Source organism: Hemitrygon akajei, chromosome 3 (assembly GCF_048418815.1).
Source record: "Hemitrygon akajei chromosome 3, sHemAka1.3, whole genome shotgun sequence".
NCBI lineage: Eukaryota > Metazoa > Chordata > Chondrichthyes > Myliobatiformes > Dasyatidae > Hemitrygon > Hemitrygon akajei.
This window is the reverse complement of record NC_133126.1, coordinates 94,079,785-94,095,648: the sequence shown is the minus strand read 5'-3', so window position 1 is coordinate 94,095,648 and position 15,864 is coordinate 94,079,785. Positions and strand designations below refer to the sequence as shown.

At 39.4% G+C, this 15,864-nt stretch overlaps 1 protein-coding gene across 2 annotated transcripts in view; it reads right to left on the bottom strand.

Annotated features, from left to right (window-relative positions):
- Positions 1-388: 388 nt before the first annotated feature.
- The window catches only part of LOC140725214 (transmembrane protein 87A-like), a 66,036-nt gene continuing 50,560 nt past the window's right edge, over positions 389-15,864 (bottom strand). For both annotated transcript variants that reach the window (XM_073040365.1, XM_073040366.1), the window contains exons 15-20: positions 12,796-12,899; positions 10,596-10,669; positions 10,281-10,342; positions 9,897-9,949; positions 8,927-8,957; positions 389-7,546 (exon numbers count right to left, since the gene is read on the bottom strand). In XM_073040365.1, the coding sequence (XP_072896466.1) occupies positions 7,505-7,546; positions 8,927-8,957; positions 9,897-9,949; positions 10,281-10,342; positions 10,596-10,669; positions 12,796-12,899 (366 nt within the window). In that variant the 3' untranslated portion in view covers positions 389-7,504. The remainder of the gene's footprint in view (positions 7,547-8,926; positions 8,958-9,896; positions 9,950-10,280; positions 10,343-10,595; positions 10,670-12,795; positions 12,900-15,864) is intronic.

Below are 15,864 nucleotides of genomic sequence, written 5' to 3'. Positions count from 1 at the left end.
TTAACACAGAACCAGACCAAGCAAACACCATTCAATTAAATGTTGGCAACAGGAAGAATATTTCAACTAAACAAAGCAATGAACCCTCACACAATCCAGCAATGGTCTCTAATGGATGGGCAGTGCTAACCATTCAAAACTATGTTCAAACCACAAATACACAGCATGAGTCAACATAAGGTTGCAGATAATCCTAGTGAAGCAGCTCCGGGTTCATCAACAGGTCCCATGCAATCCTTTGCCTTAAACGTGTTTGTTTGGTATAACTTCTTTTGTTGACAAAATGTAGTAGTTACTTAAAAAAACAAACCCAAAACTGCTGAGATACTGAGTGAAGGATTCGACACTCCATGATGCACTTCCAAATAACTGAGTTCCAAGTCAAAAAAAAAGTACATGCAATCCTTTATTACAAAACCAGCAAAAACAAATGATCTTATACAGTATAGTGATCAAAAAAATAACAAAAGTAGCATAGAGATAGTGAAATAAGCGTAACAAATGAAATAAGCTAAGTTAGCATAACCAAATTAGTGATATAGCAGTCAACAAAAAAAATCATTCCCTGACTGACTGACTAAAAACTTATGGTACAAAGGGTGAAAATGTGACTACACTCATTCACTTCTGCCACCCGTGACCATAACCCATGGTAAACATGCAATGCAAAATACAATCTAGACAAAGTAGATTAATGGCTCCTACATGCACTATAATGCTGTTGCAGAACAGCAAATTTGACGTTTGCCAATGATAATAAACCTGATTCTGATAAGAATGACTTTGAATCACCCAGCCCTATTTTATTTAAGTTAGCTTCCTGCTCTCCTTAAATAATAAAACTTCCTTTTTTTCCAACTTTCAGTGTGGCTGTGGTAATTTTGATGAAATATTCTCAGACAAGAAGGTTATTTGACCCAATAGCCCTGTTTACATCCAATAAAAATTTCATACCTGAATTTCAATCACTTTTTAAGTTTGAAAGTGCAAAAGTAGAGTCTACCAAAACTTATTTCCCATCCCTGAATGGTTAATCTTCTTCCATCACATATCGATTTTATAACTGTAGAGTTAATTCACTTCCACCATCCAACCACATCACTTACTCAATACATTATTCACGCCTGTGACCAAGAAAACAATTTCCAGCCAAAACAGAAACTTCACATAAAAATTGCATCAGCCACCTCATTAAACAGAACATAGTAATTTGCTGTAAGATATTCAAATAGGAATTGAAGCTGGAGAATACAAACAGATGGTTTGAACTATCTTAATTTTTACCCCCATTCAGAATGCATTCCATGGACACCGGTCACCCATCACTTTCCATCCAGTACCCTAGATTAATTATGTTAATTGTGATCAGCATCAGAATCCACCCCTATTTGGTGTCCACATTTACCCAGCAGTTAACTGAAAATAGGAACCTTGGCCAATTTTGTCCTTCTGTATCCTTTGGCATTAACATGTTATGGGCCCAGAATTAAATGTGCCAAGTCTAGTTTTTTACTTCTGCTTTCTTAACTAGTTCAAGCTATGTAGAACAAATGCCAGCAGAAGTGACTGTAAATAAATACTTAGTTGAATCACAATTATACTTTGTGGTTCACCGCTATCATCTCAATGTCAATTACAAATACTCAATAAAAACTGCCTTGCCAGTGATAACTACAGCCCATGAATGAAGACCAATTCGCAACTTCAACTATAATGTCACTTTTAAGCATTAGAAACAAAGTCCCTGTATTATGCATGAACAGAACTGTGTCCCAGAAAAAATGAAAGATACCACTAGCGGGTTAGAACAGATGGGTGCATTATCCACCATTGCGGAATTACGTCGACACAAAATTCTGTAAATGCTGAATGTTTTGAGCAACGCACACAAAAATGCTGGAGGAATTCAACAAGTCATGCACCATGGAGTGGTGTTAAACTGTTAATGTTTCGGGTCCTTTCCAGTCCTGATGAAGGGTTCTGGCCTGAAACGTTGACTGTTTATTGCCTTCCATAGATTCTGCCTGACTTGCTGAGTTCCTCTAGCATTTTGTCTGTGTTGCAAAATTATGTAATTTTCAACCCATCATTTCCCTGCCTCAAAGCTCTGCATCACCATCCCACAAAACTATCCATGTATGTTGATAGTTCAAAGCAATTAGAAGTTATGTACTTGTTAACAACTCAGCACAAACACATTGATTCCGAATATTTTATTTCAGAAGCTTGTTTCCCTCCCCTACTGGTACAAGTTAACATTTTTTAAATTTACCTTTGGTCATCACAAAGGTGATGAGGTTTGAAACGCAAGTACTGAAAACTGGATTTTGACTTCAAGTTTCAAGCAAATATTCAAGAAAGTACAATTGCAAAAAGAAAACACCATCCTTACCAATCAGGTTTGTCTTAACACTGTCTGGTACAACTTATTTATTGTATGACTATTGGATGGTAGAAAGACTAGAACCAAGCTCTATTTTCCTTAACAAACAACCCAAAACATGTAGCTCAAGTTCACAGCCAAACAAAATAGTGTTGCCTCGAGGTCAAGGTGCAAAACACATTAGCAACAGTTACACACAGCACAAGGCACACAAAGCACATGTAAGATAGGAAGCACATATAAGCTAGCAGTGAATATAGTCACAGAGAAAAAAATATAGTCCAAGTCCCTGAGTTGATGAATGCTGCAGCAGTGGGCAGTTGAACATAATATGGCTCGTCTTCTGCCTAGCAAATACAGGGGTGGGGTGGAATGGGCAGCATTGACTCCGGCTGTGCCACACCTTCGGTGGAGCACACCCACTTCAATACCCCTTTCCTGGCCTGCTGTAAGCAGGTGATACCATGGCTCGAGGCCCAGTCCTCACTACAACCAAGGCTACACACCTTCCCCAGTCTGCCAATGAACCAGCGAAATGGACTTGCAGCATTCCACATTAACAATGTCCAATGGTGTCTTGTGATCACAAGAAAAGTGACCAAGATGATCACGTTGTTAGGCTCTACACCACCTTCACGTACCAACTCTTCCGATGCTTGTCTGATGCAGGCAGCAACGTGATCAACACCAAGTCAGACTCCTTCAGTTTCTCCACCAACGATCACCTCACTGATGGGGTAGACCAGCAGTACTTTTAAGTTCTTAATATCCAGCAGGGTCTTGTGATCATAAAAAATGTTTAAAGTCAACACCACCTTTGGTTGGCTCCATTGAAGCTGCTGCATCTGAGCGCGCCGCCATCCTACCGGATGTTTTTTTCAATACGACTGTTAGAGGGAACCATATCTGATACTTTTTTTTTGTTTAAAGGATACAAGAAAATTTATCTTGAATACATTAAATATTTATAGATTACAGATCTATAAATACAACCACAATCCACTATCTGCATAACTATCTTCTGTTACATCTATTTGTTGCTCATCTCTGCCTCCTATTCATGATAAATATAAACTTAGCCAATATAATCATTTCCTCTGAATTCAGTTAACATTGGAGGTCACACCCTAAATGTGAAATCTGGAAATGTTTTCCTAATGAATTATGACAACATTCAAGAATCTCTTTAAATTGCTGAAACTGACATTGTCATAGGATGAGATTCGCAAATGGTCAGAGGAAAATATTTTAGAGAATGCTCAGAACTTTAGAAATGTGGACATCTGGTTTAAGTTGCTCAAAGTAAAGGGACATCTACTAGGGTGGCTGGAGAACTTTCAGTCCAGTATCAATGGAAGAAACATCTCCTTGCAAACTGCTCAGCTACTTATCTATGACAATCCCTGCCCTATTTGTGAAAGAGTCTGGGGTTCCCACATTTGCCTTGGTTAACTCAGAACCAGAGTGGAACAAACCACCTTCTATCCCAACAGACTGGCTAGGAAGAGTGGCAATATGAAGTAGGTGCATTTAACATTTTAGAGATCAGGATAAGATTTTTATTAGGAAAATACATCACGCCTATGGAACAAGCAGGACAAATGAAGTAGACATAAAGATCAACCGGGATCTAACTCTATGAGTGAATTAACAAAGCTGAGATGACCTATTGTTCATTTTATGCAACAAAGATGGGTTCACATGCAAGAGCTGATATTAATGTAAAACAGACTGCAACAGTTTGGGGAAAAGTCAGGCTTTAGTACTAAATGCATAGCTCTTTCAGAAATCTGATAGAAATATGTTGAAGTGTCCCCTTATGTATCTTTTGACACACTTGCAGTGGGAATCTTAAGATGTGTGCTACCACATTTTTTTACTCCATGCAAAACTAATTCAGAACATCTCAGAAAATGTAATTACACAGAAAACACATGTGGATCCCCATGATAGACGTAGGCAAGCTACCTGTAGTACACCAAAAAGCTAATATAGTAGATAGAAAAGGGTTCTACTCCTTTGTGCCAGTTATAAAAATCACTAAAGAACACATCAAAAGAGATTAGCTACTGCTGATGAGTGCTAGTGATGCATTGATGTGCCTAACCTCCCCCTTTGCTAGAGTTTATATTGCACATTTAAGTAAAAACTTGCTCCTAGCTGATTCAAAGAAAGGAACATGAAGAAAATTTGAATGGAAGTGCTGCTGTACCTATTATGGGTATCTCTGTTAAAAAACCGACTTAAGCTACTTCCGGAGTACTTGAAAGTAATTGACAACAATACAGTATAAAGAGTTGAAATTGTCTTGTATCTAATCAGAGCAGAATCACTAAAGATTTAAAAAAAATATGGCACCGATCTCTAGCATATTAATTTTGTACTGCGCAAGAGATGCAGATGCTAAAACTGTTCTTCTGCACAATTAAAATAATACTAATTGTTTCTTGTAAGTTTATTTATTGACCTTGAGAGTCATAGATAATAGCCACCTCACCACACATGCACTTAGTTGCTGTGACCTTCTTCTCAAAAGACCCATCTTATCTACCCACCAACACTAAACTCATTAATCACACTTTTCTTAAGATGCTCCTTAAAATTACCTCTGGCTTGAACTTTGATTATATACCCCAATGGCTATTGTAGATCAGTGTTCAATTTGCTTTTATATTATGAGAAATACACAAAGGCATTTTGCTATGTTAAAGGCACTATATAATTGTACTTTGTTACTGTTTGTATCTCTTGGAAACTCAAGTTGATCAAATTGCTAGGCATAGATTCTCTTGAAAGTATCTTTCCACTAAAATTATATAAGTCGTCAAAACCAAATTTTAGTGCCCATGGATCCATTGCAGGTCTTACAGCAGACGCGATGGGAAAAGTTGCTTACTCCTGGTTTTGTTAAGAGGTCTTTGTTTTTTTTAATAAAAATGAGTGGTTAATATTTAGAACACATTACTTACAGACAACTTCAATAACAATCTTCAAAAGGTAATCACAGAATTAATCAAAGGAGGGAACATTCCAGGAATGTACTGAAGCAGGGAAACATGACGAAAAAGTAGAGGCTTCAAATGCTGGAAGGGCAAGAGGATTCAGCAACAAGTTGTATGGTATGGCTTGTAGTTGAGAGAGGAGCAACTTAGAAGTAGGATATAAAGTTCTAATAATGTTTCAAGAAATCGAAGTAAACTTAGCAATGACATCTTCTCATTTTGCAAAAAAACTCAGAATGATTTAAAAAAAATGTGCAAGAAAACAAACAGGTTGATATTGACTATACAGCATCAGGCTGGAGATTCTCACAGATAACGGTGCAGCAGTTAGCAATGTTGCCTCACAGATTTTTTGGTCTTGGTTTGATTCTTACCTCCAGTGTTGTCAGTAAAGTTTATACATTCTCCCTATAAATACATCACTTTTCTTCAGAAATTCTCATCACCCCACTTCCACATCAGAAGACATTAAGATGGCAGGCTAACTGGCCACTAAATTACTCATTAAACAAGGCAGGAGTATTAAGAGTTGGAGGGATTGAACAGGTTAATGGACAGGCGAGAAAGAACAAATTACAGGAAAGAAGTGGGGCAATGGAAATGATGTGAACGACAGACTCAATGGGCCAAACAGCCTTCCAAGTTGTAAGGAAATGTGAAAGATAACATTTTAAACTAAGAGTTGGAGAAGAATCCTGCATAAAGTAGATGCAAAAACAGAAGATTCAGGACTAATATGTTACGGTTTGATTCACTGTTGGACATCAGAGCAGATATTTGAGAATATTGAGCTGAGTCACACAGAGGTTGCTGCCTTGTGTCTCAGCATCCCTGACTTGCAGGGCCATCCACTGCTGAAGTGATTCAATGTCAGAGGAAAACGAGTTTGAAGGCAACTATTGTACTTCTGACAAGTACTTCTACACTTCAGACAAAGGATGAAAAAAATTAAAGAAAATAAGATGTAGAGATGAATAGTTATTGTATGAGAAGCAAATTTCCAATAAGGGGTAACAAGTGCAGCATTGTGAGAAGATCATACACTGTAACTACCCCCATACCCCAGGGAAGTTTCCTACTTTTACCCCTTACCTAGGATTCTCAGTTTTCAGGACCTGACTTGAAACATCACCAATCCTTCCCCACCCCTACACAGATATTGCTGGACCTACTGTTTTGGCAGTTTTACTCTTGCCTTTGTGCCAAGTGTTGACTGCCTTTATCACCTATGGTCTTCAATCTTGAATATATGAAATTTGGTGTCATACTCATTAAAAACACAGCAGTATATCCTCAGAATTCAACATGAAGGTCCAACAGAACAAAATACAACCGCTTGATTTTGTCCTTAACTATAAAAATCTGCACGGGCACTATAAATCAACAGATGTAGAACTTAAAGCCTATTTTTTATTTAATCTGAAACAAGATCACAATAAAGCTCCCTTGATAGTTTTACTAAACCCTTTCAAACCAAGTTTACAAAACTTCATTTTAACACCATTCCTAATGAAATTGGAATAACCGTTCAAAGTGCCAGCACAGCTAGCAATCGGAAACTTACAGTCCAGTGTCTAGAAAGCTCACCCCTTTTCCAGAAATTGTGCACAAAATAAATTCAGGGAGGAACAATCTCATATAATATGGGCAATGGAAACCCACCCACTTGAGAGCTACAGTTGACAAGTGGCTGCAGAACACCACAAGTACCATGCCTTCATGTTGCAGGCTAGAAGAATATTGGAATACAAAGACAGCTTTTCCACTTCATTTGGCAGGATGGATTATAAGGGAACAGGGAAGGGCAACAGGGCAACTTTTGCCCTATCCTTTGTGGACCAGCTTTGTTAAGAACAGTTATAGTAGAGCAGCTTAGATTTACCCCCAAAAAAAGTATAAGCCCATCCAAATCTATGGCAAGTACGTGCAAAATAACTTACTTGGTTTTAAAAACAAAATTCAGAATGTAACTTCAGCAACATATAAAATACACTCTTCCACCCACCCAACCCTACTGAAATTATGTGACACTGTACAATTCCAGTGCTTTTGTGTAGACTGAAGGTGTACTCTCAATAGCTATTGCTTCAAATACAAGAGTAGTGATTTTGTTCCATTTTCATTCCATTTTCGAAATCTCAAATTTTGTAGTCATAATTTCCTGCAAAACAGAGAAATTAACAGTTTTATTTCTAAGTTATCAGAAGTTTAGAATGCTGAAGGTAGGAGTGCAGCAATATATGCTAGACCTCTCCCCCAGCCGTCCAAAATTAATCTTGCTCCCCAATTCTCTTCCCGTGGCCTGGCATCTTCCCTTGTTTCAAATATTTACATTTTTATCAATACTTATCCCTTAAACGGTGAAATGGTTTGTGCCTCAGCGATTCTGTTGACAAAAATTCATTATACCAACATTTGTGCATATAACAAAACCATGTTAAAGTCCCTCCTTCATTGCAGTGATAATTTTAAATGGATGACTCATTATCAACTCTGTAACACAGATCACCATGTTGATTCAGCCTTTTCATCCGAATCTGCCATTATGGAATTTGTCCCACACCTGGATCAAGGTCTTGCCAGGATATCAGCACCTGGCCTGACTTCTGACATTTGTTATTTGGTCACAGAAGTGTGCATGAACCAGGACTTCTGCACTGATTAAGCAGGATGTTGTTGACCCATTGGAACGTACTAGGTAGGGACTACCATTTGCCTGTTACTCCAAGTAAAGGAGGTCCTTTGGTCTTAACTTCTGCTTCAGCAAACATGAGACACAGAAACCATGTCTAACCGAGAGGACACACCGGGGAAAGGACGTCTGCCTTGTTCAATTTGTCCTGACCTTCTCTCTACCTGTATTGCAAGCTTATCTTTTTCAATCTTGTTTCCATCCGACGAGCACTAGTTGCTTAGAACCCATTCCCTGTAGCTGCAGGACCAGCTGAGGATTAATGAAGGGCTACTGCAAGAGATTCACTCCATGATCTGTACAATTTCCCTGAATGCAATGAAGATTGAAAGTTAAACACCATCCTGCTCAGCTCACCCGAAGTGATGGTAGTTCTAGAGCACAGCCAGGGTTGGGTATTATGGAGCCAGAGCTAGAGCTGGAGTTGGGTAGGGTGGGGTGGGTAGAGGCAGCTGGGAAACTGCTTTTTATAAGATCGTAAATTACATTCCAAGAGTTCTCACTGCTGCTACGTAATTTTGTTTAATGAAAATTGGTCACGCAACGGATTCTGACTGCTCTTTTGAAGAACAGCATTCATCCACTGAGCATCAAAATTAAACATCAAAGACCACAAAACGTGGAGTGAGCAATTTTCAGGCAGAGTAAAGCCTCCAAAACAGCAAATCCCCACTTCCTACATGCGTGCCAACATCAGCGCATGCATGCCAATTTCCTGTTCCCAGCCTATTCTCTATGCCCACACACAGTCATCAACCCACATGTCCGCTCCCCACACACACAAGCCAACACATCACATATACATTAGCAAAGGCTTCTTAGCACAATATTTTCTTTAAACTGAATTACCTCATCTGAGTCCAGGAGGGCTGGAAGAGCTCTGAAAGAAAGAAGCAAAATTTTAGTTATTGATGAACAGTAATACCATGTACTGCAGTTTATGAATTATTGTCACAAACTCCAGCATCATTTGCTTGCCAAGTGCAGAGAAACAGTTCCAGTCAACTGGGTTTTATGCATTTTTTCTTCAGATTTTGTGAACTTGAGAATGGTGATCAAATGGAAAACCAGAAGCACTCTAAGCTCCAGATCCAATTTCAATGTTGCTTTGCATCCCAGCAGCCTGTCCCTGCATAGTTGTTGTTGGACAATAAATATTGAAAGCAGAAAGTATTGTAAAAAAAACACTTGCCACAGTGACTTGGCTAAAGGATGTTTTACTCCACATTTGCTCCATGTAAATCACTTGGATTATCTATCAGTTTTGAATGCAAAAGTTCCCACAGGTCATTCTGTTGTGCCTTCAAATGCATGGCAAATCAAGTATTGAAATCAGGAAGCTTTGCTAATTACATACAGAGACTTAGCGAGATCAGACTTGGAGTATTGTGTACAGTTTTGTCTCACCTGGACTATGTATCAGTGTTTAGAAGAATGAAATGATCTTACTGAAACATGACTCTATGGGAGTGTGGAAACGGTGAAAAACATTTCTCCTTCACGGGGAAACTGATGCCAAGGGTAGATTTTCAGAACCAGGATTTGTTCATTCAGGATGGAGATGGAGTTCTTTTTCCTTCAGAGGGTCATCACCTTTACAATTACCTGCCCCTCAAGGCTGTGGAGGTGGAGTCACTCAATATATTTAAGGATGTGACATACAGGTTCCTGAGAGTTTTGAGAGCTGCAGGAGTTAGGCTGGAAAGTGAAGCCAAGACAGATCAGACTGACCTTTCAGAGTGATGGAGCAGGACTGAGGAGTGAGCAGGGCAGAGTGCACTGAAATAGCTGAAAGGCAACTCTGATGAAAGTCACTTACACATCTGCCATGGAAGATGGGACATTCTCCTCAACCCACTTCAGATCTTCGTCCTGTCAACAACAGCAACAGCTCTGATGAGTTTCAGTCTAATTAATAAGTCAATTCATAGAATAGCCCTCCCAGTTCCAAGCACAAATTTGCCCCCTGTCATGGATACATCTGGAGAATACTACATCAATTTGTGGGAGGGGAGTAAGGGAGAGAACAGTGCAGTCGCAGGATTCACAGGATGGAATGTAGCAGTGGGAAAGCAAAACACTGTATCAAGTGTCCAGACTTTATACACCTTAACAAATGAACCCCCAATATGCTTCGTTTACAATGCTTTCACTCTACAGACGTTCCATCTATTTAAAAATCAAGGATTTCCTGCTGTCTTACCACTTTATTTAGTTTTGCAGTGCCATTAGATTCTGCTTTTGTACCTCGCATCTTCATTCCCTCTGCAGAAAATATACAAGGCATAAATAACCATGTTTCTCAATTTTAAGAGGTCTTTGTTCAATGGCTTTTCTAGTTATAAAATCTTTCAATCTCACTTTTAATCATTACCCTTAACTCCAACCGCTAACATTAAATGATAATTTTACAAATTAAGGTAAAACGGTCAAAAACTTTTTCTCAGCCCTGTCACAGTTCAGAGTTAATTGTTGCTTTTTTAAAAATCCCAGTTGCTAGCTGACAGATCCAGCCTACCAAAAGCTTCATTAAGCATTGGCTCCTTAACTTCTTCGTCATAATCATCATCGGCAAGAGGAGTGAAGGCAAACCTACAAAAAGGAAGTCTTGAGTTAGCATTGAATCCTGTGTTATTGTTAGTGAATTAGAGATCAAGTTGATGTAAGATTTTCAAGTTGATGTAAGATTTTCACTAACAACAGTTCGAAATGGTTCTCTCCTTAGACACACTGAAATGATTCACATTTAGTTCCTGGAAAATAGATGCAGTCCCTCACCCAACTCAGATAAGTGAGCACATAATTCATGGCCCACATTACTATTATATAAATAAATGCCAATGTTTAACATACGAGCATTTCTATATTCATTGCATTTTTACAGCAAACCCATAGAAGCTTAAACCAACTTGCATCATCTTGCCTTTACAATACCTCTGCAACAGTACTTAGCCATACACTGAAACAAATTTTTAAATGAGAGCTTATATTCAGACCACTTTTACACATCACTATTACTAAATTTACCACTCAGTTACTGTCTTTACACATAAAAGAGTTGCAGCTTAAAGCTATCTCTGTAATTGCAAGATAAATAAAATAGCAATGTACCCAACAAAACTTGCTTTATTAGGCACAATGTGCCTCACCTACTAAATAAACACTCAACAGCTGCAACAAATTCATCACTTTAACTATAAAATACAAAATTTACAAGTTAGTGCTTGGTTCCCAGGGTAAAAATGTCAAATAAAAGTGACATAAGGGCAAGTTGTTCTACGCAGAGAGTGGTAGGTGATTAGAACATGTTGCCAGGGAAAGCAGTGGAAGTAGGCAGTTTGGTGGAGTTTAAGAGGCTTTTACACAGACACGGTAATATGAAGGGAACAGAGAGATACAGTGAAACACAAAGAGGATATTTAGTATAAATTGGCATCAAGATTGGCACAACATTATGGGCTGAATGGCCTGTTCATCACTGTACTGTTCTATCTTCTATGTGTTAAGCATTGCACTTTAGGAAGTCACATGTAAGGGCACAATAAATGGGACAACCTTTTGGACCATTTATGTACAAAGGGATCTTGGGATGCAAATCCTAGCACCATGAAAGTCACAATGTAAGCAAATCTGGTGGTAAAGATGGTAGTTGCTTTCATAAACTGGGCTGCTGATTTTAAAGTTCAGAAGTCATGATACAATTGTATAAAGCTTTGGTTAGGCCACACTTGGAGTACTGTATGCAGTTCTGGATGCTGCATTATAGGACGGATGGGGAGGTTCACCAGGATCTTGCCTGCATTGGAGTATTAACTACAAAGAGAGACTGAACAGTCTCAGATTGTATCCTCTGGAATGTGAGTGGCTGATGAGAAATCTAATAGTTTATATAATCATGAAAAGCACTGATAGCATAAACAGTCAGTCCTTCTGACGTGATGAAAACTTTAAACACTGGAGGGCAGTTTTAAGGTGACGGGGACATTTAAAGAGATTGGTGAGGCAAGGTTTTTTTAAAAAAAAAACAGCAATAGTTATTCTGGAACTCACTGCCAGAAGATGAGGTGGAAGCAGATATGATAGCAACTTTTATGAGCCAAGAGATAATCAAAAGTAGGAAGCGATAGATCCTATATAGATCACTTGCAGGCAGCTGGGACTAGTTAAATTAGCATCAATAGATATCGTGGGCCAAAGGGCTTGTTCCTTTGCTGTACTGTTCTACGTTCTCCTGCAATTCTGAACAAGTGGGGACGTGCACTTTGTATTTGTTGGTGCACACACACACACTTGCAAACAGGTAATCAATATTTCCTCAGTTTCCACAGCCCACATTTTATAATGAGTGAACGAAAGAATTTTCAACAGGCTGAATTCCAGCTGGCCATGCAATGAGCTATTAACTGAACGAAATTATCAAATTTTCTGACTTCCCAGTTAAAGAAAATAGCATTCTGTTACACACATTTCTGCTTATATTATTTTATAATCAGCTGTTAGCAACAGACAAAAGGAGATAATTCTCCGGTTGAGTTTTTCTTCTGTACTATGGCAATATTCCACCTCTTAAGTTGTGTGTTGGCACAAACTGTGGCCGCTTACACCAGCCACAATTCACTCACTCTTACATACCATGTGCCACCTCTACTCTCAACATTGTTATCCCTCAGCTTGAGCAAAAGCCCTCAGAAAAGGTTTGCCAAAATTGACGCTCAAACCTTTGGTTGTTTGCCGATGGCCTCCACAAGATGATTATGACCAACAGGATGACAGAAAAGAGCAATCGCCAGAATGCATCATCTATCCACCGTTCTCTCCAGTCCTACAGGAACATGGAAAAGAAGGATCAGTGCCGTTTATGGCATCCATGCTGTAGTTTTAACTATCATTTTTGAAGTTGCTGCATCATGTACAGATCCGGACACTTATTCCTTGATTTATAAGTGCCCTCTTCAATTTTTGCTCTTTGGGTTTCTATACTATCACATGATTATATTTTTTGATTGAGTGGGCATAATACAAAGCAGCAAGATACCTTTAATACATTTTGTCCAGCTTAACTACAAAATTCTGCTAACAAAAACTTCTCTCAGGAATGAAATTCCTCATTAGTTAAGAGGCACCAAATAATATCCTGGGGATGTTTCCACTGGCAGTGAACTCCTCATAACACACTGCTTTGATAAAGGAGCACCCCTGTAAAAGTGGGCTAAGGTTAAATACAAAGTTTTTTTGAGTAATATGTTTCAAATGTAATTGCAGAGCAACACCCAAACACCAACTATAACCCTCATTTCATATCTCAACCTCAAGGGGGAGGGATTGGGAGTAGTTGGGATTTCCCACAAGTTACTCCAATCTCCAAAAGAAAATCGCTAAAATGAGTCAAAAAGGGGTATGTTTACTTGCAGAAGGTTGGTTGACTGAATTAGCTTAGATGATGTTGAATGCATTGTGGTTATGCAATACACTAGGGGAGATTCTGCCTCAGATTCTTCTCATTTTTGAACTCGTGTTTATTGTGACAAGTTGTAGGGACACAAATGCTGCCCTGATTGACAAGAGCTGACACAGCACAAGCCTTTGATGGACAGGTGTGAGACATTCTTGCAGAAGAACCACAAAGGGCAGTGTGTTCATGAAGTAGGGCAACTACTTTATCATTATCTTTAATCCTGTAACTTTGGATATCTGTTACTGAAAACCAAATTTAAAAGCCAAAACTTTTCATCCTCTTTCATCCCATAACTGATCACTTACAGAAAATGTTTTCAAATGAACTATGAATTAAGTCAGCCAATATTCACAGATATTAATCCTCTTCCATGTCTAATCAATGGACGGCTTAATGGGACTGAACCAGGATAGGGTAAGAAGTTATCTGGTCTGGAAATAATTAACAATGCCACAATGCATCCATGATTAATAACCGGCAAACTATAATTTTGAACTGAAGATGCAAAGCAAAGAATACTCCAGTATTGCTAAAATGCCGAAATTTTGATGTCCTTTCCAAAAGCTGAGCAGCATTATAGAAGTGACCTCTTCGTAACTGAACTGTTTTTGAAGTGATGGGACGTATATAGAGCATAAAGGGTAACAGCAATGTTGGAGACTTGGCATTAATACTAGCAGCTAAAATAAAGATGCCAATCAAGTGTGACAGTGGAAAAGTGTGTATGGAACAAGAGGAGATGGCAGAATGAATACTTCAGTATTACTCCAGAAAAGGATCTTGGCGATTGTAGGGATGACTTGCAGTGGACTGAAAAGCTTGAGCATGTAGATATTAAGGAAGACAATGTGCTGCAGCTTTTGGAAAGCACTAAGTTGGATAACTCACCGGGATCAGACAAGATATACCCCAGACTACTGTGGGAAGTGAGGGAGGAGATTGCTAAGCCTCTGGCATTGCATCATCAATGAGGACTGGAGAGGTTCTGGAGGATTGGAGGGTTGCGGACATTGCTCCCTTATTCAAGAAAGAGAGTAGGGATAGCCCAGAAAATTATAGACCAGTGAGTCTTCAGTGGTTGGTAAGTTGATGGAGAAGATCCTGAGAGGCAGGATTTATGAACATTTGGAGAGGCATAATATGATTAGGATTAGTCAGCATGGCTTTGTCAAAGGCAGGCCATGCCTTATGAGCCTGATTGAATTTTTTGAGGCTGTAACTAAACATACTAATGAAGGAAGAGCAGTAGATGTAGTGTATATGGATTTTAACAATGCACTTGATAAGATACCCCATGCAAGGCTTATTGAGAAAGTAAGGAGGCATGGGATCCAAGGGGACCTTGCCTTGTGGATGCAGAACTGGTTTGCCCACAGAAGGCAAAGAGTGGTTGTAGACGGGTCATATTCTGCATGGAGGCTGGTGACCAGTGGTGTGCCTCAGGGATCTGTTCTGAGACCCCTACTCTTTGTGATTTTTATAAATGATCTGGATGAGGAAGTGGAGTGATGGGTTAGTAAATCTGCTGATGACACAAAGGTTGGGGGTGTTATGGATAGTGTGGAGGGCTGTCAGAGGTTACAGCGGGACATTGATAGGATGCAAAACTGGGCTGAGAAGTAACAGATGGTGTTCAACCCAGATAAGTGTGAAGTGGTTAATTTTGGTTGGTCAAATATGATGGCAGAATATAGCATTAATAGCAAGACTCTTGGCAGTGTGCAGAATCAGAAGAATCTTGGTGTCCGAGTCCATAGGACACTCAAAAGCTGCTACGCAGGTTGACTGTGGTTAAGAAGGCATACAGTGCATTGGCCTTCATCAACAGTGGGATTGAGTTTAAGAGCCGAGAGGTAATGTTGCAATGAGGTAATATAGGACCCTGATCAGACCCCACTTGGAGTACTGTGCTCAATTCTGGTTGCCTCAATACAGGAAGAATGTAGAAACCATAGAAAGGGTGCAGAGAAAATTTACAAGGAGCATGCCTTATGAGAATGGGTTGAGTGAACTCCGCCTTTCTCCTCCTTGGAGCGATGGAGGATGAGAGGTGACCTGATGGAGGTGTACAAGATAATGAGAGGCATTGATCGTGTGGATAGTCAGAGGCTTTTTCCCAGGGCTGAAATGGCTAGCACGAGAGGGAATAGTGTTAAGGTGTTTGGGAGTAGGTACAGAGGAGATGTCAGGGGTAAGTTGTTTTTTTTAATGCAGAGAATGGTGAGTACATGGAATGGGCTGCTGGCGGCAGCGGTGGAGGTGGAAACGATAGGGTCTTTTAAGAGACTCCTGGATGGAGCTTAGAAAAATAGAGGGTTATGGGTAAGCCTAG